Raw genomic sequence first — 26,697 nt, 5'->3', positions numbered from 1 at the left:
CGGTCTGTTGCTAACTATCTCGATATAGAGTGTGTCATATATTGGACAGGTTGTTAACTCAATACAATTGATTTGGAGTTATACAAATAAAATTGGCTTCAACTTAGGCCTATACGTAGGCTACATCAGCAGGGAAACGTCATACAGGGGTTAAGGTAAAACATGTCCAAAACAGGAACATATAGTGATAAAAGGCACTGAATATGGTTTGTACAGTATTGTGAAAGTGATGAATACAGGCCATGCATTAAAACAGTGAAACTCTGTGTTACTCAAAGGTCTGCCTTCCTCAGGCTTGTAATTTACATTGCACTCTAAAGTATTGAGGACGAAGAATGGCTGACTCAGCTATGTATTGTTCTCTGGAAAACAATGGCTCCTCTCAGCCTTGCCTTGCCTTCATTTTTAGATTTAAAATGTTTTGCACTTGTATGTCTCTGCATTATTTGTCTTTTTTGTCTTAGATTATCTTGTTTTTTTGTGTTCTTCTGAACACATTCTCTTTTTTTGTCAACGACTGCACCTGTATTTATCCTGCATATGATTAATATAGAAAGTTGAACAGCTTTATAGGTTAATGGTAATAAAGGTTTTAGATAGTTGTATCAAACACACAAAATAAAATAATAGAAAAGAGAGCATTGTTCCTGGCTGGGCTTCCAGGACACAATATGCATGTGCTTCTCCTAGTGGTTCCTTAGTTAAAGTCAGTTAGCAGTTTATATTTGGCGATTCCTGCCTGGTGTCTTGAGCTCACAGCCTCGCCTCCACTGTTGGAGCTCTGATGTTGTGTCGACACAGCGGGCAGCTGCCAAACTCCTTCAAGACCCTGGTGGTGCACAGGTTACACATACAACGGTGGCCTCAAGGCAGAGTGACCGTGGCCTGTTCTCCAATCCACACCACGCAGTCCAATACACTGCCTTCACCTGTGATCACGAGAGAGAGAGAGAAAGAGAGATAGAGAGAGAGGTCACAATAAATACAAGACTGGAACACACAGCAAATGTGTGCCTTTGTTTTAAATTAAACAACCAGAACATCAGATTTCACTCTTTACATCCTGCTCTCCTGGAAGGATTCTTTTCTCACCTGACAGGCCTTCTGTGTCAAGACAGGATATGGATTCATCGCTGTTTTCAAAGAGGCTGGAGATGTCAGGGCTGTGGCGTCTTCCAACACGGGATGAGGTGATGTGTTTAGGTACAGGGCAGGACCTTCTATACCTTCTTTCTGAGCCTGCAGCAAAGATTAGAGGCATTAAATCTACAACTCATTGTCAGTGCATGTAAAATATCCGGAGGGAAAACGCAGTGCAACACAACACACTTTATTTAACAGTACACCTACCCAGTAGAAGAATGGAGCTAGTATGTCCGTAGATGTCTATCATGGCCCACAGCGGCTTGCTCAGGTCCACTCGTATGATTAGTTTGTGCTTTTTGACATTGTTGCTTGTGATGTATATGTTGCCTCCATAGGACACCCAGAACTCCAGCTCTGAACCTTCTTGACAGACAGATTCTGGTACGGGAGCAGCCCAGTGCCCGGGCTGATCAGTGAGGTTGGGGATGGCCATGAGGGGCAGAGGCAGCGATCTGGCTGACGGTGGCACGTTGGTGAAGCCCAATCGCAGAGCTCCTTGCCACTGAAACGATTCCTTCTCCACCCTCACACGGATCCTCTCCTGGACCTCCACTTGGCGGCTGCTGAACACCAGGCCGTTTTTGAATGTGTCCCCTGTCCTCTCTGCGAGTAGACCACCATGGCTGAGGCAGACCTTGTCTCCCACAACCTGTTGGTGGAAGGTCAGGGGGCCGAGGCAGGACCGGCCGCACCTGTGTGTCGTGTCTGTCCCAACAACAGCAAAAGGAAGAAAAACATAGTTATAAATCTTGCTGGTCAAGCCAATAATTCCTTTTTAATCGAACAACGGTCACATTTAACAAAATAAAAACACATTAATTAAATAATTCAATCCCAGGCAACTTATTCTAAAATAAAGCTGTGGTGAAGTGGCATCCTTTGGTCAAACAGTCTCATGATAGAGTCATTTCATAACCCTATAACACCCTATCTCAATCGTCAAAATAAAATAATGACTATATTACAGATGTTTATGGTAGTTATTTGAACCTGATGCTTGTTAATCTTTTACTATATTGCTGCAATAAAGCTTATTTAGCTCTAAACTAACATCAGCTGAGAAAATAGTAAACAGTAATACTGAAAGTAGCAGCCACAACAAAGTGCTTTCACTTCTACCTTCCCAAGTATATTTTTTTCTACTGTACAGTATTTTATTTAATATTGTATTTTAAGTTATTCTAGTTCATACATTTTACTTAATATGTATATTTTAAATACTTTGCACAATAATGTATCTTAGCACTATTCTTTTTTTGTCTTAAGGTTATCTTGTGTGTTCTTCTGAACACATTCTTTTTTTTAGCATATGATAATGAAACTTAAACTTGAGTGAGTGACACATATGAAGCAATAGCACAAATTAACTACTAACTGGATGTAAAGCCTTTCACAAGTCAGTCAGTTACGCGTGCAGGGAAACATTTCCAGTAAATGGTAGGGTTTGTAGGTGACTCTTATCTCCCTCACGTTATACTGAGCAGGCCAAGTCATAAACCCTTGGTTTACATTTCAAGCCTACATCTTTATGCTAATCATCCCTTTTACTACATGTATCTGATAAGACAAGAGCTTGGTGTTAACAACTTGCTCCTGTGTTATACATCTCATTCAGAAATAATGCTAACTTCCTTGATGCACAGAATAGTGGATTTCCGTAGCTTTGAAAAAAAAAAAGGAAAATCCAGCACTTTTTGATGATTTACATATGCACTGAGTTATACGACCTCTTTCAAATCAAAACATATTTTTCATAAAATTATGTTACAGAAAATTAGCAGTTTAAAAATCTATTTCCACTTAAATTTGTGAGTAATAGTTTTTAATTTAACACTAACATCAAAAGAATCACTTTATATTAATTCTTGCTACCTAAAACAAATTTCCCACACATCACAAAGTGTGATGAACAGATGACCTCACTGACCTTTAAAGGAGGTGTGTACATTTCCTATCAAGTTCTCAATAAAGAGTTAAGACAAAGAGTTAGCATCTCACCAGAGTAGCCGTAGCCATTGTCCTTCGCCATCTTGAAGAGTCAGGTAGTGATTTGTCTTTGTGTCTTTGTGCTCACATCTGGATCTCGGTTTAACTGATGAGTAGTGAGAGCGTCAGCCGCTTTTAAAACATGGTGCACGTGTGTGTTCAAAACACAAACATTCTCTGCCTCAAAAGGAAACTGAAAGGGGAGTGACTGAGGGGAGGAACCAAACATTGGAAATAGGGATGCACCGAAATGGAAACCGAAATTCGAAACCGAAACCGAATACAATTAAACAGTTGGCCGAAAGGCCGAAACCGAATACCTAAAGAGGCTTTTGCAGTTTTGTTTATTATTTAGTCAATTCTTTCAACATACATGAACTCCCAAATGTTCTCCTCAAACATAGCCTACAACTAAAAAGCCACCCTAAATAAATAAATAAACAGTAAAACCTTGAAATCTAAGAGTAAAATTAACATTTTACTAGGAATTAATTTGTGAACCACTCACTGATTTTTACCTTGACTTATATGAGGATGAATCTACAAAAAGATCGATGTATTGCCTTTTTTAATTTTTTGCAGTGCAGTGCAGGTTGAGTTGCTCTAAAAAACTGCACCACAGCTCCCACCGTAATGTTCAGACTTCAGAATTTGCATCAAAGCCCTGATCATAACAATGAGAGGCATTAAACGATGTCCATGCTTAGGAGGTGATTGTAACTTTTTCGTCTGTAGACTGAAACTAACGGGGGAGGTGGCTCGCTGGACATATATTTAGTCGCGAAATTGTGAAATATTCCAATACCCTAGTAGTATTATCCAAATATCAATGGTCTGACTTGACTGATGTATACATTTGTTTTTTCAGCTTCTTCAATAGAAAGTGGACAGGCTCTCTTTCTGTTGTGGGTGCTCGTGACGTCACCGAGCCTCGGTGCAGAACGGGCTGGGTCCCGGTGTGGGTGTCTGGATGGCAGCTGGGACAGAAACTGTCAGCTCAGATGGAGTTCGCCAGGATGAGGTTAGGTTAGAAACAACATCAACAACGACGACAAAAAGTTGCTTTCAAATTAAAGCACACAAAATCTATTGTTAAGCTACAAATACATTCATCTTTTTTGTGGCAATGAATACGTGCCAAAATTCGGAAAATGACAAATTAAAACACAACATATCAATTTCCCATTCCCTACGCATCTCTCAATAAAATACATTTCAACCGTGGCTTTTAGGTATTGAATATGTTCACTTGTGCGGATTTTATTTTGAAGGCTGCGACCAGAATCCTTGTGATTGTCCTGCTACTGCTGGCTGGCTTCACATCGGTAAAGGGAGGCTCCCGAGAGAGTGAGAGGAGAGGCAGATAGGGGGGATGGCTGTAGGGACGGACGGAGAGAAGTGGACCGGGTCAAGAAGAGCGACTTTGGGATGCGCACCTATAATAAGGTGACCTTGATCATCCGGAGCTGTGAGCGCTGCGCAGGGAGTCCAGACAAGAGACACATCTCAGCGACCCGCCCGGCCTGCACGCACACTGTCTGACAGAGACCTCTACCTATTCATCAGGACAGTAATCCATATCTGCTCGTTTCCTCCCTGTGGTATTGGGCTGCTGATCTGCACCATAGTCCCTTTTTGGAAATTGTTGACAGGTTGTCCACTTTGGATCAGTCACCGCTGAGTGTGAGTAGGCCTGTTGGGCTCCTATGCTTTCACTTCCTTCACAGATGAATGATTTTAATGGCGAATTACGATGTAACGCATCATAAGGTCAGCCGATCATGTCAATGCACTTGGGCTATTGTGTTAGGATACTGTAACTGTAAAGGCACGATTCCATAAAATTCAAGATCCATCCGCATCCGTGACGCGACCTGAACGACTGAAGCCACTCCCTCAACAGACAGCGTTCAAATGTCATTGTTTATGCCACATGCATGAATGAACCCTGCCTGGCCTATTTACTGGAACTACTGTTAGCAGCAGCAGCAGCAGCAGCAGACAGCAGTCACTGCAACAAGGCTGTAGTAATATTTCTGACTGTGGGAAAAACTGTGATCTGTTTGGCCTGGCGAAAGTGTTAAACAATTAGGTCATAATGTATCTGTTTTTATTTTAGGTCATTTCAAATACCAACCAGCCGGAATTAAGTATAATCTCTCCATTGTGTTAGATTCCCAGATTTGATTCAGTGTTTTTTTTAACAGATTGATGATCTTGAATGGGATTTGGTCTAATAAAGTAGGCTAATATAGTTTTGAATAGCTCTTGCTTGCCAGGCGCTCATCCTCCTGGTCCTCTTTTGAAAGCCGAAAATGAGGAGGTCTCATCTAATTTTTATTTATTTTTAACAAGTACACACATATGGTTGAGTAGCAATGGGACGGTGATTTTGGCAGTGTTAGGCTGCATGACTTTTAATCCCAAATCTGCAAATCATCCTTCATCCACACAGATTATGTAATTGTTAAGACTGCTGTCCCGTTGAAAAGGGGTTTTTACCAGGCACGTAAACGTCCTCCTAAACTCCAGTCCACACTGAGAGTGGAGCCCGGCATGCACACTGCCGCAATGGGAAAGACGTCCCAAGGTTGTAGTGCTGCTTTACAGAGAACAGAGTGTATGCCTACGCTTCTCTTCACCTTTATCTCTATGGTGTCATGCATGTGCTTATCAGCCACATTATTGTTTCATGTCAGGGTCTGTTATTTTATGCAAATACAGGGACAAGAGAAACACACACACACACACACACACACACACACACACACACACCTATTCATGTAACAAAGGACACACAGACAATTATGCATCTGCTCTCTGTGTCTATTTATATTCTGCTCGGCTAGCAGCACGGCTTTCTGTTTGATCTGACACTCAGGTGAGCTTCATAATCCAGGTTTCTTGTGTTTACATGTATTGTAGCCTGCTGTGACACACAGGACTCTGCAGAGTGAGGAGAGAGCGCTGCAAGGTTGCTAAGCATCAGCAAGGTTGTATTAAAGGTGGAGTCAGCGATTCCGGAGAGCTGGTATGTAAACAAAGGGGTATGTAAACAAAGTGGGGCCCAACGTAACAAGTACCGTGCCAGTTTACAGAGCCTAGGCTGTGTTTTTCACACACAGTACTGACAGGTAGTGGATCTTGAAGAGAGATACACTGATTTGGACAAAACGTAATTTTGACCACAATCATCCTCCAGTATCGCTGACTCCACCTTTGACTTCAGGTAGAGAAGACCTAAGATCAAATTCTGGTCTCAGTAAGCTACTCCACTAGTCTGTGCTGTGAGGAAGGCCTCCATTGACTAGGACTACTAGGCCAGGTCAGGAGATGTGGGTTCCAGTCCAAGAGCCACCGTGCTGCAGTATTGCCTGCAGTCCCGTGAGCAGATAACAACGAACAAAACAATTCCCAGTACATGGATCAATTAAGTAGCACACTCTCATTATATTATGCTATCATCAAGAGTTCAGGAGTTGCTCTTAACCCCCACCTTCCTCCTCCTCCTCCTCCTCTTCTGTTTTCCCAGAGGGATGAGAAGTGATGTCAATGCAGTGGTTAGGCTGTGATTTGTTCATCCAGCTGGCAGGCATCACAGTGCAGACTCAGCAGCCAGCACCACTTGAAGTTAAAGAGTCTGCAGGGAGAGAGAGGCGCATTGATTAGTGTGTGCCCTGCGTTACACCGACACAAGTATGCACAGCTCTGTGAACTATATAGGTCTCTGCATCTCTCCCTTTCCTCCTCCTCCTCCTCCTCCTCCTCCCCCAGGTTACTGTACCTCCTGTCTAGCCCTGTGGAGCCCCAGGGGAACCAATTTATACAGAATTGTATCGCTAGCACACTCTTTCTTTAGTTTGGTCACTTTTATCACTTTACGGTTGAATTTTTGAGGATTCAAAGATTCGTAACACCTTATTTGTCACATGCTTATACAGTATGTGCAGTGAAATGTTGGTGTGGCAGAGTCCATCTTACTGTGCTCAATGAAAAAAATGAAAGTTTGAATTGAATATACACACAGGTAGGGTAAAGTATTAACAAGTTACTAAAAGAAACATATGTTCAAGTCAGTTAAAATGAGGAATATTACAAATAAAATTACAAAAGAAAAATATGGTTATGAGTGATGTCAGTGTTGAAAGTGTGTAATTTAAGCAATACAGCGTGTTGTGATGAATCTGTTTCGTTTGGAGGATGTTATTTAAATTGTCTTACCAGTCTAGTGTATTGTGTCATTGAGCCCTTTCCCCCCTCCTCCTCCTCCTCCTCCCCTCCAGGTTACTGTACCTCCTGTCCAGCCGTGTGGAGCTCCAGAAGCCCATGGCCCCTGATTCTCTGCAGCAGTGAGCGGTGAGCCAAGCTGGCCTCCCCGGCCCCCTCCCTGGCCCCGGCCCCAGACCTGGACCTGGACCTGGACCCGGACCCAGACCCTGAGGGGGACCAGCAGCGGCCCCAGGAGGAGCAGTATGTGAGCCAGGGAGAGTGCTGCCAGACACACACACACCCTGCACCGCCAGACTGCAGGGACGCTGAGACCATCACAGGTACAGTACACGACTGGGTCTGACTTATCAAGAATGCAGATAGAGCACAGATTGATTTCAATTTGTAATAGAGTCTAGTATCCATTGGGTTGTTAAAGGGTTCACTCAAAGGAGTAGAGCTTTGTCACAGCATAAAAGGATTGCATCTCTGACTGAACTCTGTTGTGTCGAAACATAGCCACATAGTGAAGCTGGTACAGTGCTATGTAGCTTGCTGTTCCTTTGAAGCATATGCAGCACATCTCTAGCGCAAGTGACGCATTTACGCGCCATGTACGCGCGTAAACCAATGGTTCCCTATGGAAAAACGGCCGATTTCATACGCGTCTGTACGCGTGTAAAGTGCCTAGTGTGTTCGCACCTTTAGAGTTCATTACGTTATGGAGGCTGTGTTAAGTGTTCATACTTTCTTATTATCTGTGATTATAAAGTAATACTTTGGAATACCTGATGTCCCAAATGGCATTATTTAATAAACTCAAGAAAAGGTTATACTGTATGAAGTTATTAATGAAGTAAGTTTTTTACAAATACCACGACATCCATGTAGCCGGGCATCCAAAGGCGGAGGAAGTATTTTGAGGTCACTGTCTGTACCAAACAGCCAGACCTTGGTCCAACAAAAAGAGGTGGTCTCGGTCCAGATGAAACTAAACCATGGTTGGACTAGCCACAGAATTGACAACAAGCTGACGTCAGACGCAATATAGATCTACAAACCAATCAATGTACAGTACATAGATGCAGCCCACGTAGGTGATGACGACAGAACTGAGCCTTATATGTCATGGAAGTTCTTTATTGTGCTCACAGAACTGCAATGTGAAACCAAAAACATCAACCTTGGTTCAGACTCTTAGGTGGGAAAATGCCCAAAGAAAATACCTTAAAACTGTTTAAAAGTACAGCGCAAAGTTCTACACAATCTACACTACAATACATGTTTAAAAACCAATAAATCAAGTATTTTAAGAAGTCTTTACCTGTCTATTAGTTGATAGCATTGTCTCCTAAATGGACGCTGGTTTAAAATGGTCTGAATCACACTGGTTATTTTTCAGGAATAATAGAGATGGTTGGCACCTTCCATGTAATACCATCCACCACTATTTTTTTACAAATAACACCCACCTGTCCGGTGCCGGGGGATCCAACCAGCGACCTCATGGTTACTGGTCGGCATTGAATAAAACACAAATGATTAAGTAGTTTGTGCCAACTGGGCTGTGATTAGAATTTCCCTGCCGGTATATATGCAGTATATTTCACGTGCCTCCATCCCTCTTGTGTCCCCCTCTGTGTTGTTTCCCAGATGTGTGTAACAGCACGGACCTGCCTGAGTTTGAGATCATCAGTCTTCTAGAGGAGCAGCTGCCAGTGTACCGGCTACGTGCCGACACTGTCTACGGCTACGACAATGATGACTGGCTGCACACTCCCCTGGTGGCCCCCGACACCAGGCTAGATCTGACCACAGAGCAGATAGAAGAGACACTCAAATACTTCTGTAAGTCTGGCTACTGGGCTGTCACAAGCAATGCCACGTTTTTCTATACAGTGTATGTCTTTTTATATCTGGTGCTGATGGTCTCAATGAAGCATGCAGGAAGCTTTTTTTTCATGGCCATCTTACTATCTTTTCTGCGGAAATGTAGAAAAGGAATACTGTAGACGAGGATGGGATACTCTGGAGATTAAAGCAGTGGGATTTTATATTGGGATTGGCTTTTTTTTTTAAAGGATTTACACCACCTTTCTATATTCAAATTTCTCTCTGAAAGATAATCGGCTTTAGTTTGAGTGAATGTATGTGTGCAAGGCTTGATAGGTTGAAACACATTAAATTGCCTTGAGACTTTATTGGTGCCTGCAACATGTTTTAATACATATTTCAGATGTATTAAAAAACCAAGACGGTTAGTGCATATTCTTTATTCAGCACTGTAGTGAAACATAGGGAACAAGGTGTTACTGTAACATAACTACTTTTTAATTATTGTTGAATATGCTATACATACATCTGCACAGTTAACCTCCGTCTTAATTGTAATGTTCAGGTGTATGTAGGCCTATGTCATTGTCAAATTGTCCTGTGCTATCTGTGGTTAAATAGACCGCACACTGATTTCTCTCTCTTACAATTTGTCCACAGACAGAGTCACTATAACTACAAACTACTTTGTAGCCTGTCAATGAACCATTGAAAACGGATAGTGTTTCTGCTAGTTGGCCCTGAGGCTGATCAATATATTGTCATTCTCCCAGGACATGATGATGACTGACTTTAAAGCCTTCCCTTTATGTATCATCAGCTTGTGTTTGTTTGTTTCTGTTGTATGTGCCACATGTGTATTGTATGACTACTGCAATGGTTAATTCCTTCAGATTAATACGAGTGGATAAGTAACTTTCCACGTCATTAACGGTGTCCAATTTGTAATTTCTCTGACATGGTAGCCTCCCTCTGTAGGCTTGTGCCCACTTTCACTTTCCCCGGCCTTGTTATGCCCAGACTTTAGTGTGGTCTGAAGCTACATATGGATTCATTTTATTTTGTCTATAGTGACATCATGTTTACAGAGTCAGGGAGATTTATCTGCTCTTGATTATCTAATGTATACAGAATTGTATCGCTAGCACGCTATTTCTTTACTTGTGTCATGTTATCAATTCACAGTTTGTGCTCAAATGAAAAAATTAAAGTTTTAATAAAATATACACAGAGGTAGTGTAAAGTCTTAGCAGGTTACTAAAAGTATTTAGCCTACATTTGTTCAAGTAAGTTAAAATGAGGAATATCATAAATAACATTAGTTAAAAGGGAAAAGATGCTTATGAGTGACGTCAGTGTTGAAAGGGTGTAGTTTTAGTTTTACACTGTGTTGCGATCAATCTATTTAGTCTGGCGGAAGTTATTAAGTTATTTAATTGCTTCCTAGTCTGTGTTGTGTTCTGTTATTGAGCCAAGAAGAAGTTAGAGAGGAAAGACACAACCTCTGTTTTTGTGTGTGCACGAACTTGTGTGTGTGTGTGTGTGTGTGTGTGTGTGTGTGTGTGTGTGTGTGTGTGTGTGTGTGTGTGTGTGTGTGTGTGTTTGTGATCCGCGGTAATGAGTTGGTGTGAAGGTCTCTTTGCGTGTGCTAGGGGGTTTGTATTGTGGACGAGGGTCTCCAATGGCAACAGAGGCTGCTGGAGGCAGAAAGAGGAAGCAAGCCAGGTGAACAGCAGAGACTTCTGGGAGTTCACTCTTTATCCTGCCACCTTTGGTTGGCTCTTTCTTCCACCCTTGACACAACCTTTCAACTCAGCTGCTGTATAGTGTGTTTCTCTCTCTCTCTCTCTCTCTCTCTCTCTCTGTCTCTCTCTCTCATTTCTCTCCCTCCCTCGCACTCACCCGTGTGGGCGGAGAAAACAATTCAGTCTCCGGGCCGGGCACACAGTAGCCGAGCAGTAGGCTACATGATGAGAGGGAAAGTGAAATAGATCAGTGGTGTTTCTGCTTGCCGGTCATGGTGGAGGAAATGGACAACAACAACATCGCTGTAGAGAGAGTAGCCAGGGATGAGGGCGCGCTGAAAGACTGGTACTATAAGGAAGACAAGAAAGGTAACAAAATGCAAAGACACCTTTTTATTGTGTTGGTTTGAGGATGTGTATCGGTTTAAACGGTGGCGTTTATTTTTTCCTTACCCAGCGCTTTGTTGATGTTTCTGTACATGAGTCGGAAGTGCCAGCTGAATTATATATGATTTCCCTGTAACGGTTGATGTATTGAATGCAACAGATTACAAAGTTGGTATTTATTTTTAAAAATGATTCAGGCTCTTTAGAAACAACAAAAACATAATTGAGAAGGAGTTAGAGTGAGTGTGTGTCTTGTTTCTACACTGGAGATTGTCTCTGGCTTAGTTCTTCTCAATTAGAGGAATTTCCTGAAGCTTGGGTTGACTTTTGAGTTTGCCGTGTTGTGACACATTGGCCCTCGAGCTCAGACGAGTTCTCTCTACACTCCATTAACCAGAGTGGTCCGTGGTTTGAAACACTGTTGGCTTTCATTCATTTTACAAAGGAGATACTCCAAGGCGCTTTGATGACAAAACAGCTAATATATATTTTGTCCTGCATGGTTGACATGCTCACTGGATTACAAAGGGTTTTACAATAATGTGTTCAATATTTTTGTACAGCGGGCTATCGATCAGGGCTCTGGAGTCAATAGCTGTCACCTCGGGGAGGGCAATAGATTCCCTTGCTTTCACACGTTCACATTATATCAATGGTGATGGAGGTGCTGCAACTTAAAAAAATGACCTATTCCACACCGCTGACTTTGTCAAGTGTTACATAATGTGATTGTGTGTGTGTGTGTGTGCGTGTGTGTGCGTGTGTGTGTGTGTGTGTGTGTGTGTGTGTGTGTGTACACATGCTTTTGAACATGCTATTGTACAAGTTCTACATGAGGTATTACCAGTACTTACTTTTCATTGTGTTTGTCTTTGAATGTCATCTGTGCTTTTTAGTCATATCTATCTATCTATCTATCTATCTATCTATCTATCTATCTATCTATCTATCTATCTATCTATCTATCTATCTGTCTGTCTGTCTGTCTGTCTGTCTGTCTGTCTGTCTGTCTGTCTGTCTGTCTGTCTGTCTGTCTGTCTGTCTGTCTGTCTGTCTGTCTGTCTGTCTGTCTGCCTGCCTGTCTATCTATTCATCAATGTGTTTGTGTGTTCACACAGTGCTATGTGCAGACAGAGTGGGCCAGATGACGAAGACCTACAATGACATAGATGCCGTCACCCGTCTGTTGGAGGAGGTGAGACGCTCTATTTCTGTCTGCTCCATCACTGTAATTCAAAGGATTCCTAATGAGTCCTAAATCACTAAGGGAGGCTGCTAGAGAGAGACAAAACAAGTAAACAGCAATATACAGACAGCAGAAAGTGAATTACCAACAGTGGCTGAACCTCCGCCCCCACCAACAACACCAACAACAACAGCAAATGTATGTTGCCAATGTTATATTATGGGATGTTTGGGTTATTGATGCTTCTCTTCTCTCCTCTTCCTGCGTTTACAACTGACAGAAAGAGAGAGATTTGGAGTTGGCTGCAAGGATCGGCCAAACGCTTCTGAAGAAGAACAAGAATCTGACTGAGCAGAATGACTATCTGGAGGAACGAGTGGGGCAAATCGCAGAAGAGGTTGGCACATGCACGCACGCACACACACACTTGCACACACACACACACACACACACACACACACACGCACGCACACACACACACACACACACACACACACACACACACACACACACACACACATACACACACATAGCTACTGATGAATCACCACATTCTTGTTATCTTACACCACCAGTCCCAACTCAAGGTCTACTCACTAGCTTTCAATGGGAGTTGTATTTAAGGGGATGGGGATTGGAAAAAATAACAATAATATCAACAGTTCCATCTCCATGACTGTTGAGAAAACTTGACATCATCTGATCATCCATATTATATGGTTATGGCTAATCAGTGAACCTTGAGTTAGGGTTTTTCTTGTTGTCAAATTCTTACTGTATTTCCAAAATCATGGATAATTTTAAAGGGTTATTTATTTTGAATTATTATGTCATTGTAATAATGTTAATAATAATAATAATAATGATGATAATAATAATAATAATAATAATAATAATAATAATAATAATAATAATAATAATAATAATAATAATTATGACAATAATAATAATAATAATAATAATAATAATAATAATAATAATACTAATAATAATAATAATAATAATAATAATAATAATAATAATAATAATAATAATAATAATAATAATAATAATAATAATACATTTGATTTATAATGCACTTTATATTCAAGAATCTCAAAGTGCTTCAGAGAAAAAAACTATTAAAAGGGGGAGCCTCAAAGAAAGTTTAGCTAAATGCTCTTCTGAAGAGATGCGTTTTGATTGTATGGGGGAAAAAAAAGATCATCCAACTGTCATTTTCCCAGGTGGCCCAGCTGCACCATGAGCTGAACCTGAAGGATGAGCTGCTGCAGTTTTACACCAATGCAGTGGACGAGAGCGAGGATGAGTCCAGCTCCCCAACGTACGTGAGCATCCCTTCTTTCTCCATCACTATCTCTATATTCTTAGCTATAATAAGTTGTTCGGACAATTTTCCTAATTCATGGTTTTCGGGATGCATAATCGGTAAAAGGCAAGCAAACTCTTGTGTTGAGTTACAGTATGAGTTTCAGACTCACTCATGTGTTCATGTGTTCACACAGGGGAAAGAAGAGTAAAGTGGATTCAGCTTCAGGAGGCTTCGGAGGAGACACGCTCCACAGGAAACTCAAAGATCTGGAAGATGAGAACCTGTCGCTCCGCTCAGAGGTATACACACACACACACACACACACACACACACACACACACACACACACACACACACACACACACACACACACACACACACACACACACAGTATTATCAACGTGGTGTAAGAAGCTGAAATTCCTAGGAATACATTGTTTGATCGTGAATGTACTGTCAATTTTTTCCCCTGTTAAATTATTATTATTTTTTGGCTGGGAGATTTTCCTCTGTCCAGCTTAGGAGCTAAGGGCAGAGGGTGTTATATTGTGTACGGGCTGTGAAGCCCATATTTTGGCTAAATAGATAAAAACTGATTTGATTTGATTGGAATGTCTTCGTGCAGGCCAACCACCTGAAGACAGAGACTGAAACCTACGAGGAAAAGGAGCAGCAGCTTGTCAATGACTGTGTGAAAGAACTCAGTAAGTCTTATCTCGCCCTCCATTTCTGTCTCAGCCCTTTATGCTGTTTTCCTGTATAAGTGTGCATGTTTAGACTTGTGTTTTTTTTTATCCACATTTTTCCACACTCCCTCTGACTACTGTGTCCTCTATTTCATGGTGTGTACCTGATGCTTTGGACACATTTCTTTCCCTCCCTCCGTTTGAACTAAACTGTCCTGTCCTGTCAGGGTTGTCCAGTCTCCAGATCTCTGTCATCGCGGAGGAGCTGGCTCGTAAGACCGACGACGCTTCACGACAGCAAGAGGAGATCACACACCTCCTCTCCCAGATAGTAGATCTGCAGAAGAAAGCCAAATCTGTGAGTGCACACACGGACAGAGACTCCAACCCATTAGTAATGGTAACAAAAAGGTGACACTTGTAATGTACGGTCGTGTGCGCGTGTTTTTTCCTAGTTTGCGGTGGAGAACGAGGAGCTGGCTCAACACCTGATAGCAGCCAAAGATGCCCAAAGGCAGCTCACAGAAGAGGTAACGTAACCATACACATCACCGCCCTGTCTCCACCACATGTCCTCACTAGCTAAACTGACACCAGACGGTCTGATGTTAATCTTAAATGTCCACAATGAACAGCTCCAGCAGTTGGAGGAGAAGTATACAGAGTGTATCGAGATGCTCCATGAAGCCCAGGAGGAGCTGAAGAACCTGAGGAACAGGAACTACCCCGCAGGGACCCCTCGGCGCCAGCATCCCCTGGGACTGTACCCCATGGTGAGGGACTGTGTGTGTGTGTGTGTGTGTGTGTGTGTGTGTGTGTGTGTGTGTGTGTGTGTGTGTGTGTGTGTGTGTACATGGTCATCCTCCGTTCCTCACTAGTATTTGTGTTGCAGGATTCCCTGGCAGCTGAGATTGAGGGAACCATGAGAAAGGAGATGAGTCTGGATGACCCCGAGTGCGAGGAACAAAAGTGTGTCCGAACAGTCCATTTGACAGCAACTGTATTTTACATAGCCTACTGCTTGTTGCATAGGACCAGGTTTTCTCACATTCCGCATTTTAGACTACCTGTGCTTTGATTTCTTCTCAAGAGCTAAAACATATGACATAAAGCAAGAGTTGAAATCAGTAAATTCAGTATTAGAAAAACATTTAGCTAGTTTCACTTACATGTACATTACCCATGGTTGAAATGAGAGAGATTAGCCCAAAGAAATGGCTTAAGGCAAGGGAAAGGAATGAATAGAACATTGGAAAATAGCTTTATCAATTACATCCTTTCTTATCAATCTGTCGTCATTATTATCATAAAGGTCACCAGGACAGCTAATGTACAGTCTTATCCAGATAGCTGACAGTTGTGGTAAATTGGCCAGGCTAACAAGCTAATCCAGAAAGTTTTACATAGTCACACCATTTGTGTTTCTTTGTCTCTGTCCATTTACTTGCCTACAAAGTAGTTGGAATAAATCATCTTAATCTCAAACAAATTGCACAGAAATAATAAAAAAATAAAACTACACTTACTTCATGCAGTATGGCTAATTCTCCTGTATTTGGTTGTGTGCAGAACCCATCGAAGGCGTGTGTTTGAGACGGTCAAGAACGTCAACCAGACAGTCCGTCAGCGTTCTCTGACTCCGACCAACTCCAACATCCCGGGCTCCAACCAGTCTCTGTCAACCCGCACATCCCCGCAGTCCAGCGGCCTCTCCACACCACACTACAGTGTGTACGCAGGCGACATCAGCGGAGATGGCAGTGCCCTCGACAACCGAACGCAAAGCATCCTCATGGAGACGGCATCCAATCAGGATAGGTGAGCAGGAGCAGGCTAATACAATTAATGGATGAGAGAGGAAGTTGAGATTTCGGATGTTTCTAAGGAATCTCCATGAATCAAAGAGTGACATTTAAAGGTCATCTTTTATGCAAAGAGAGTTTTTCCATGTTTTTCAACATTAATATGGGTCTCTGCTGTGTCTAGGGACTCCCAAAGAATAAGAACCCCCCCCCCCTCTTTCTCTCCACCTTTCTGAAAACAGGTGTTCAGACCCCAGTCAGATTTACATTTTCCATCCGATTTTTGGCTTGTTGGTTCAGTCAATAGCACAACAACTGCTCATAATTTCTGCTTTGCTTTTTGGCTTCAGAGTCGGCTTTCTGCCCCTTTGTACTGTATACAAATGTTCAGGAGGTACTATTTGCAGTGGAAAACGACCCATGCTACGGTGCTGCTACCAAAACCAAGTTGAGCAGAGTCGAGTAGAGCTACATGTGCAGTGGAAAAGTGCCACATGTGACCTTTTAAGTGACTGCATGTCTTGAGTTGAACCTTGAGTATTAGTCAGATGTTAGACCAACAGTTTACATAGCATGTACTTAAACAATTTGGCACAAGTTTTCTCTAGATTCATTCACTGACAAACGTTCTCATCCCTTCTGGTTTACCGTTTCATCCATTGCTCTGGCAGCGGCACAGAGGGCCGAGATAAGAAGGCCTCTGGGGCTGAGGACCTGCGTCTGGCCCTGCGCCGCCTGTCCCTGCGTCGGCAGAACAACCTGAGCGAGCGGCGCTTCTTTGAGGAGGAGCGTGGTCGGAGACGGGGAGGAGGCATGGGCCAGGAGAGCACCACACTGCTGACCCCCTCCGAGAGCATCATGTCCCTGGGGAACCTCCACGTCTGGGCCTCTCGAGGGAACTACCTCCCGGACAAGCTCCAGATCGTCAAGCCTCTGGAAGGTGAGGGAGGAGAGAGGGAGGAGAGCGGGCTGAGCTGCAACCGACAGCGGGGGGGCACCACCAAGAAGAGGGTCTGGGGGACGGACGGGGAGGAGAGGAGGGGGGTGAAGGAGAGGGAGCCAGGCTGGGGCTGGGCCAGGAAGACCGGGGCAGGGATAGAGAGGGAGAGGGGGAGGAGGTGGGCCAGAGAGCGGGGAGGAGGAGGAAGCGTCAAGGCAGCCAGGGAGAGCCAGAGGCCTCTGTCCCTGATGCTCTTCAACTCCTTCTGGTCTCTAATGCACCACCACAAGTCAGGCAGCTTCGCGTCGTCCCCACACAGCTATTACAAAGACACACAGCCCAGGGAGTGGTTGTAGACAGATAGGCTACACCATAGAAAGAAAGAAAGAAAGAAAGAAAGAAAGAAAGAAAGAAAGAAAGAAAGAAAGAAAGAAAGAAAGAAAGAAAGAAAGAAAGAAAGAAAGAAAGAAAGAAAGAAAGAAAGAAAGAAAGAAAGAAAGAAAGAGGTGATTTCAATTCACATTTGGTTTATGTTATGCAGCCAAATAATTTGCTGGTGGTGTTCTTTAAGTGATGCCTCTGGGGTGAGGGAAACAGACTTAAGATTAGGGTTTATTATAACACGGCTATATACACATACAAGTACTCTGCTGGAGAGCACCTGATGTGACATCACTGACTGGGGTGTGGCCATGCATATAATGTACAAGTTTGAACCCTGAGAGAGGCACAGAACCTGTTATGTGGCTGTCGTTGGCCTGTGCTGACCTCTGGTGGTGGAAATTCATACTTCATTTAAAAGCGCAGTGTCTGCTGTTAACCCACTGTAGAAAGCATCTTCATGATGTATAGAGACCATGCCATTATTTCTGTCTTTGTTTGTTTGCATTTCCGCCTTCATCTACATATATGAATTATACTGTCTTTATGTTTGTTTGCTATTTATTATTCATTAATGACCTCCTGTTTTTTATGCTTTATTTGTTCGTTCATTCTTTCACTGCTTGCTACTTCTGTTTGTTTCTGACTAATAAAGAAACCTTTTTCTCATTCAAATTTTTCCGCCATTTCATTTTCATCTCAGTGTTTTCATCTTAGTGTCTGTTTCTTTGACATCTCTGTCTGTCATCCTGATCACTGATGCTTACTCTTCACTTGTTTTTTTAATGGAGTTCTTTATTAGAAAGTCGAATCAACCACTAAAAGTAGTTAATTGCATTAAATGCATACTTATATTGGTTACTTGTTATGCGTTTACCACATTATCTGCAGTCTTGTACTAGCCCATGGGCCAGTACTGTATGTTCGTAAAACCTACTTAAATATTAGGATAACTGTCGATTTGTCTCTGCACTATTATCACAAAACCAATTACTACACATTATAAATATCATGATGTATCACCTGTTAACATAGGAAAGCCTAGTGAGCCTTTTAACTGAACCCCTAGGACACAGCCAGCTGTTTTGTCTTTTCATGAAAACTCCATAGCAGAAGAACTGAATGTCTGCTGATGATAAAAGAGACAGTGACAGAAGTAATAGTAATTGCATCATAAATAACCCTTCACATGTTTGATTGTACGTGCTTGAGTACAATGCAGTATGTATGTATTCTCTCCACCAGGCTCTGCCACTCTGCATCACTGGCAGCAGTTAGCCCAGCCTCACCTAGGTGTGATTCTGGACGCCAGGCCAGGAGTAGTGCCAAAGGGCTACAGACCCCTGGAACTAGAGCTGGAGCAGGTACGTGTGTGTGTGTGTGTGTGTGTGTGTTTTTGTGTGTTTGTTTGTTTGTTTGTGCGTGCGTGCGTGCGTGCGTGCGTGCGTACGTAAGAGAGAGACTTCTGAGTCCATATTTACAATATGGTCGGACTCATATATCCCTGTATGTTTACAATATGTGAAAATTATATCACATATGAATATATGTATATATATGAATAAAATGTAAACTTGAGAAATGTTATTTTTTTACTACTGCACGGTAGAATGCTATAAATGTCATTAGTCATTTTTTCTCATTGCTCAAATAATATTGGGGTTCATAGTCCTGTCTTATCTTTGAGGAAGTCAGATCCCATTGAAGTAAATTAAAAAGTAGGAGGGCTCCTTTTCTTTGATCATCCAAAAGTAATAACTTTTTGTTCCAAAACCTGTCAAGGAGACAAAGATGAATATAATACATTATAACCCTGTGTGCGTTTATTTAATTAATTTAATTATAACTTGTCAGGTACCCCTTGCCCTAATAACTGTTAATCCTAGTACAGGTAAAAGTACATTCTATAGCACATGAAAGCATCTGTAATGACTTGTACTCTTGTTCCTGCACTGTGCCACGTTGCCTACAGGTATATCCATGGGGTGGCTTTGAGGAGGATGAACCAGGGGAGCAATACTTCCAGAATCTGCCCACCTCCACGGCTGCTGTCTCCCCGGCCGTGCCCTCTACCTCCAGCATCAGTGACCCCATCATGGGGCCGCCTGCACCCAGCTTCGTTCCACCTTCACCACCCTCTCCATCCCCATCGCCACATCTCAGCAACACTGACGTACTGGGTGAGGAGGGCACACTGTATTATGTAAGCCTTTACTTTGTTGACCCTGTGTGGAGTTTCCTTTTATTGACCGTACATGTTTGTTTGACTTGTAGCTGCGTACTACCCTGGTAAATGTATGGCCCACACCAGCTCCACCTACACCTTCACAACCTGCCGGATCCTCCACCCCACTGATGAGCTGACCAGGGTCACTCCCAGGTGAGCAGCAAGTATTCTGGTGCTGTGAGGAAAGGTCATGATGAAAGAGCACAAAGTCAACTTTTTTTTTATGGCCCTTTTCCTTGAGTGTCGGGCAGTTTCTCTTTGATCTGACAGATTATATTTCTAATCAACTACTGAAAAGTTTTGCTCTCCTGCTTAATCAGCCATACTTAAAAATATGCTAACAAGTCCTAATGACATAAAGCATTTTAAAAAGAATTTGCTGGTTGGTTGCACTTTTTAGTTTGTCTTAAAAAAACATACAAAACATTCATATATTGTAATATAAGCAAGGCAATGCAAGTTTATTTCTATAGCACAATTCAGACACAAGGACATTCAAAGTGCTTTACAGGGTAATAAAATACATCAAGATTAGACATTAGAAATTTGCATTTAAGAGATAGTAAAAACAAAGAAAACAAATTAAGATTCAAGATTAGACATTAAACATTTAGACAGCGATTTAGAATGGCTGCAATGAAAAGGAAATGTAACTGAGAATAAAGTTATTTTCTATATAGCCTATTTTGCTTAATCACTCTTTCATAGTGTCAAACTAATTAGAAAATATTTGGGAATCTGTATTCACAAAACCAAATAGAATGTACTTAGAAGGTTACCTTCACCTACATAAGATAACACCTACAAATGAAACATAGAAGCAAAGATGCTTTTTTAAACATTTATTGCAGCTTCATGTGATAGTGTTGTTTAGAACTGTGGTGCTTTTACGAATCGTACGGAGTGCTAAATGTGCAATCAGTCTGAGTTCGACTAAATCCCGCAGGACAAATAAGATCCAAACAGTAGTCGTTGATCTGGGATCATGACCAAGCATCAATATTCAATCGGTTATCCGCTAGACAGGAGGAAAGTGCTAAATAATATATGAGGGAGCTTGTGGTTCAAAGCAACTAAAACATCCCCAGTGTACAACAAATGTCAAGTTTTAAGCAACTGCCATTTTGAGATATTGTGAAATTTAAAGCGGTAGGGGAGAACGGGGTAATTTGTCACATGGGTTGGATGTCACATTCGTTATATCTCGCCACCAGAGCGCGCTAGCTCTGAAATGTTGATATAAAAAAGGTCCAGAATTGGGATCAGAGGTCACATTCACATAGACTTCCTTGGAGTTAGACTGCTGCATTTCAGGTGAGAGGATGTTTTGTGTTTTTCATGTCAAATTCAAAATATTTTGCTTCTCAGTATTTTTCTTCTAGGCTTTTACACAATGGGTTTATAACAAAACACTTGTTACCCTCAGAAAGTGTGAAGGGTAAACTATAGTTTAGATTGTGGTTAGCAAGCTAATTAGTTGTCAGATGGTTGTTGGCCTTGATGCTAGCAAGAAATTCAAGTTGGGGTTGGTCGTCAAATTTTTTGGGGGGTTGGTTGTCACATGTTATCTCAAGGCTGCAGCCAGAAAAGGAACTCAATAACGAAAGAAATTGTCAAGCTGTATCCTCACTGACACCCCAGAAAAGGAAAGAATAGAGCAGGAAAAGGCAGCTAGCAAGCAAAAGAAAAAAGGGCAACAAAATCAAAACAACCCAGTGCATCCCAAACTAGACCAGCTGCCAAGGCTACATTAAGTTATGTAGGCCTATTTGTCAACTTGACAATGCAATTAAACATTCAAATTTGGTTCTGCCTCCTTGCCTTCTTTTTAAGATTTTTCCCATTAAGATAACATTGTGACAAACAACCCCATAGTGTGTGACAACCGACCCCTTGATGGGGTTGGTTGTCACAATGTGTCAGAATGTCTTTGATGGTAAATTACTTCTTCATTACAATAAGTTGGAAAAAAAGAGAGACACACATTTCTAGCCAACACCTTATGCTTCAATTTAATGTAGGAATGGCTATTGACAGATGTTTTGGTGATGAGCAATTCTCACTAGAGTAAAAAGTGTGCCTACTTACCCCGTTCTCCCCTACTACGTAAGGATTTAGATTTTAAAAAGTAATTTTTTTCCTGGCTTTTTGTAATGAAACGTTATATCATAAACTACTGTATGTTCATATGCTAAAGTTAATACATACCGTTTCTGATGACATTGTTTTGGTTTTCAGAAATATATAGTCCAACCTCTGGGGAATTGCGGCACATAAAGACGCTGCAATGACCACTTTCTACCAGAGATGTCGCAAAAAACACAAAGTTACAAAGTACAGCTTCAAGTTGTTGAAATCAGCAAGAAGTATCATCTTTTGAATGTGTCTGATTCTCTTTGTTCTTTGGTTCTTGTTTGCTTTCTTTCCCCAGTCTGAACCCCGTCCCCTCGTCCTCCTCCTGTGTGATGACCAGCACTCTGTTGGGAACTCCTGCTGTCACACCCTGCACGTCCCGCAGGCTTGGTCTCAGGCCGTCCGAGTCCTCGACTAACCTCAGGCACGGTTACAAACACACCACTAACTTAATACATTTTCAGCCGTTTTCTAGAGACAAAATGTTAAAAAATAATAAAACAAAGCTGCCTTGGCACACACAGTTACGTTTTTCAGTTACCAATCTCTTTTGTCTCTGGTGTCTGTACAGAGATGCTACCCGCACCACCAGCACCTCTCTGGGGTTGGTTCGTCTTCTCCAGGAGAGAGGGATCTCAGCCGCCATGTACCACCAGAGCCAGGGCCTGGAGTACGGCCAGGGCAACGGAGGAGTCTTATTCAGCACCTCCATCGCCCCTCAGCGGACGCCCAACCCAGACAACCCTCTGCGCCCCCCGACCCCGCCCAGCTCACCCACGGGACAGGGGACCTCGTCTGTGCCAACCGCCGCGGGCTTCGACTTCAAGAGCCCTTCATACGACAACTTCTTGACCTCCAGACCGGCCCGCTCCATTCTGAAGGAAGTGACAGGCAGGAGTAGGGGCAGGCAGAGGGGCAGGGACTGTGAGAGCCAGACGGACGTTAGCGTGACCGTCCACAACCTCAACCTGCTGGACAAGGTGAAGCGCATGGGTGTGGCTGGAGCTCAGGGGGGCAGAGCAGTGAGTCCCAGCCCAATCCTGGGGCCTCTGGGTGGGCTGCGTAGATCAGGTTCCCCCTTTGGACCCGACGGGATGACGAGGAACCGCAGTTATCCAGCCATGGTAGGGGCTAGCATGGCTATGAAAGACCCAGGTATCCAGGAGTAGTATGGACTGCTGCTGGCCATGATGGTAGCCAAGGGGCCGACTGTTGAGCAGTCACCGGAGCCCAGACACTGACTGACACTGTTCATACTGTACGACTACTACAAAGCACTACTGACCCGTTTGTAAGCACTATTCTGGTTCCACAGGGACACGGTCCACTCTTTAGTGCTTTTAGGTGGTGACTCATGCTTGAATTAATGGTTGGTTCACCCAACATACAACAACAGCCCCATCTTGTATGTAGCCATTCATATAGTTTTGGTTTTATGTGCCCATATTATGATATATCTCTGAAATGTATCAAAGATTATTCAATATAAGAAAGGTGAAAGGAAATTGATTTGTTTTTCTCTCAGCATTGAATAATTCAAATTGAAGAACTTCAACTGTTACTCTGGTTAATCAACTGACCTCAATATGAACCATATCAAATTGTTTTACCAAAAAAAGTTAAAAAAACATTTAATCATTTTGGGAAAATATGCTTTCTTTATCTTGGAGAGAGCCAGACAAGCTATTTTCCTGATTTCAGGCTTTATGCTATGCCAAGCTAATTGCCTCCATACTGAACAACAACAACATGAGAATTGTATCAATCTTCTCATCAAACTCTCCCTGCAAGAAATTCCCAAATTGTCAAACTATTCCTTTAGATTGTGGCAATGAAAACGGTTCAGTGTTGGTGCAGGAAAATTCCCATCGCTGTTGAATTTTTAACCACCTAGCGGCATGGCTTCAACAACGGAAATGTCCTTCTGACAGTCAGCCAGAGCACCGGAATTTTCTCCAGGCTGAAATACCCGAAAAAAATATTTGATTCTAATTTGGTTACATTATAATTAGGAGACATTCAAAATTCCCAGACGATGTATCCTTATGACTTTTAATAACTACTGTGTTCCTCTGATTTTTCCTCCAGTGCCATAAGGTCAGAATTGTCACTTGTCCAATACTTTAACTTTTTCCTTTTTTTTCCCCAATGCATTTGAAATAGCTGTACTTTTGATTCGAGGGTTATAAGCAAATGTTTGAATACTACCAGGCTAAACAATCGGCATGTTCATTGTCTTTGTGAAAAAAAGGCCCACTCCCTGGGCCGCTGAAGACTCATTTTTACAGGGCTACTTAAAAATCTGGGCACATAAAAGCAATTTCATGTAATTGATATTATGTGATTGGGTGAACTGACCCATTAAAATATACTTATATATATCTTTTAAAGAGAGTTCTTGAGATATCTATCTGGATAAATCCCATAGCTATCTCCCACTGCTGTCCTCTCACTGCTTTGGAGACTGACTCTGCTGGCTAGATGTAGTACTCCCATTCTCTCCTGGTTTTTTTTCTGAAACACATCCCACAAACATGCAGACATACACAGGTGCACTGTAGCACTATATTCATATTACAGGAATAAGATCCAGCAATTCTTTATAAATGATTAATAAATAAACACACAAAAAAAGCCATCCTTACCCTCTGTCTTCCCCTAAAGTCCTATACGCCTACTTTAATCCCTGCTGAAGTGAGTAGGCGTGTGAGTCGGCGAAGACTCTTTCAACAATTGATTTAATACATTTCATGTCGGTGTTAAAGATACATTAATTTAGTTTCCTAATTGGCCATTAGACGCGGGAAGTTGATGGTGCTTCCACTGAACTGGATGGATCGATACACTGAATCGGAAGCTCACAAAGAGGACGGAGAGCAAGGAAGAGGGAAGTGATTGTGACTAATCGGCCGTCGTGGCCAGATTTGTTTTGGGAGAAATGAAGCAATATAGTGCCTCGACCATCTGTTTGCGATCATTTCTGTTCTGTATGTGTCGGATTGAGGGTGTCGAAAGAGCTGTGATAGCCACTGTTGCCATTGTGATTTTATTTATTTATTTATAAAAAAATACAAATAAATCCTATGAATATATATGATAATAAACTCATAAAGACAATGTTGTCTCACACGTTCTCACTGTAGCTATGTAGTATTCCTGGTCGGTAATGAGGAATCATTATGTGTAGTGCATAGCCAACCACAGGTCACTGTTTGTATTGGAGGGAGCATGTCGTGAGGGTTTATTTCCAAATAAAAATTCAGTAATCAAAACAACAACAACATTTTTTTCCCGATCTGTGTTTCCCAGACATGGAAATGATTATTTACCCTCCTCCAGCAGATGGTGCTCACGAATAACTCGGCCCCAGAATGTAGTCCCTTTGTGAAGTACATTTCATCTATCCGTCTATTGGTCTAGACATAATCCATTACCCATTGGCCATCTGTATCTCTTGTGCTATGAGGGCTAACATGAGGGCAGCTTATTAAACCTCTATTAGCCACAGAGCGTCAACGAGAGGTGAGCAGTAACCCAAAAGGCCACAATGGCAGCTTGGGAGTCTAATTAGAAGGAATGAAATCTAACCCTGTTTCAAAATGCCCCTGACATCTTTCTCGTTGGATATTTGTCCTCTTAGAAAAAACATTTAGCTAATCTTATTTATCAAAACATCAGATGGAGTGCCTCCTAAATTGAAAGAGGAAATGCAGCCTCGGGTTCAAACAGGACCTCGCTGTATCCTCCTCTGAGCACAGAAATGTCATACAGTATGACAGGAGTCTCGACCCGTTTTTATATGATGTACCCCCCACAGCCCGATCAGATGAGTTCCAAATGTCTTCATTAAAATCGATATTAAACTGGACGTTTCTTAACTATTTCATAAATGTATCATAAAGTTAATACTGTTAACAACTTTAAGCCACTCTAGCATCATACTGTAGCTCTAGAGTTTGAGATGTTGGACAGTCTCTAATTGGTCCAGATTAAAATATCTCAACAACTAGGGCCTATTCAATGGACTACTATGCATTTTTTGTAGCCATTCATGGATCCTTCTGACTTTGGAAATGCCCTGGGGTGTCCTGTAGTGCCACCCGTGCCACTTGAGGTGGACATTTTTTTGATTTTGAGTTTGTCATGGCAACTATTTGACAGACTGAATTGAAAAGTGGTACAGACTTATTCTCTTTAGCGCCAACATCCGATCAAAATTTCAATTTGCTCAGTAGCCTTCTGTTGGTTTGATTGATTTTATTTGACCATTTGGATATAGAATATGAACAGCACTCTGTGTCATACATTAAAATACATAAATTGTCAGGGATGACACAAAAAAGCCCAAAGTCTTATTTCCATTGTGGTCCCTGTGTGGCAGGAGAAGAGGGCAAGTAGCAGCAAATCACACATCATCATTCAAAAAATGTTGTACACAATTACATACAAGTCACACACATGAAAATGATCATCATTAATACAAGCTTAAGATTGGCGTCCAAGCCATTTAGTTCAAAGACTGTTTAAAACTACCCTTATTTCTGACTTACTCGATTAACGTATTTTCTGAAATATTTGGGTACGAAGATTCAAGATGAGTTTTCATGGGCAGGTCAAAACTAACTTATTTAACGAGGTCTGAAGCCTATGTTTCAAGTGCATTGTGACACCATTGTACCATGAGCCACAAGCATAATCATAATAAGGCTGAATTAAAGCTCCTG

At 42.1% G+C, this 26,697-nt stretch overlaps 1 protein-coding gene and 1 pseudogene across 2 annotated transcripts; one reads left to right on the top strand and one right to left on the bottom strand.

The window, feature by feature from the left end:
• Positions 1 to 753: 753 nt before the first annotated feature.
• On the bottom strand, positions 754 to 3,175 carry LOC307264476 (E3 ubiquitin-protein ligase NEURL3-like; annotated as a pseudogene). Its single transcript has 4 exons — positions 3,145 to 3,175; positions 1,351 to 1,851; positions 1,093 to 1,239; positions 754 to 929 (listed from the first exon to the last, which is right to left on the bottom strand). The product of its transcript is annotated as an E3 ubiquitin-protein ligase NEURL3-like (transcript).
• Positions 3,176 to 7,502: 4,327 nt separating this feature from the next.
• Positions 7,503 to 24,281, top strand: trak1b (trafficking protein, kinesin binding 1b). The gene is made up of 18 exons (XM_080045967.1): positions 7,503 to 7,682; positions 8,995 to 9,189; positions 12,425 to 12,501; positions 12,773 to 12,889; positions 13,719 to 13,816; positions 13,998 to 14,103; positions 14,430 to 14,508; positions 14,718 to 14,848; positions 14,946 to 15,020; positions 15,126 to 15,263; positions 15,383 to 15,459; positions 16,060 to 16,308; positions 16,964 to 17,232; positions 18,859 to 18,977; positions 19,586 to 19,793; positions 19,888 to 19,993; positions 22,272 to 22,397; positions 22,545 to 24,281. The coding sequence occupies exons 3-18, from the start codon at positions 12,451 to 12,453 to the stop codon at positions 23,140 to 23,142; spliced, it is 2,547 nt and encodes an 848-aa protein (XP_079902093.1). The 5' UTR covers positions 7,503 to 7,682; positions 8,995 to 9,189; positions 12,425 to 12,450; the 3' UTR covers positions 23,143 to 24,281.
• Positions 24,282 to 26,697: the final 2,416 nt, after the last annotated feature.

This window comes from Ammodytes marinus, assembly GCF_949987685.1.
Source record: "Ammodytes marinus genome assembly, chromosome: 17".
In the NCBI taxonomy this organism is placed as follows: domain Eukaryota; kingdom Metazoa; phylum Chordata; class Actinopteri; order Uranoscopiformes; family Ammodytidae; genus Ammodytes; species Ammodytes marinus.
The sequence above is the reverse complement of the archived record's forward strand: the minus strand, read 5'-3'. Positions and strand labels throughout refer to the sequence as shown.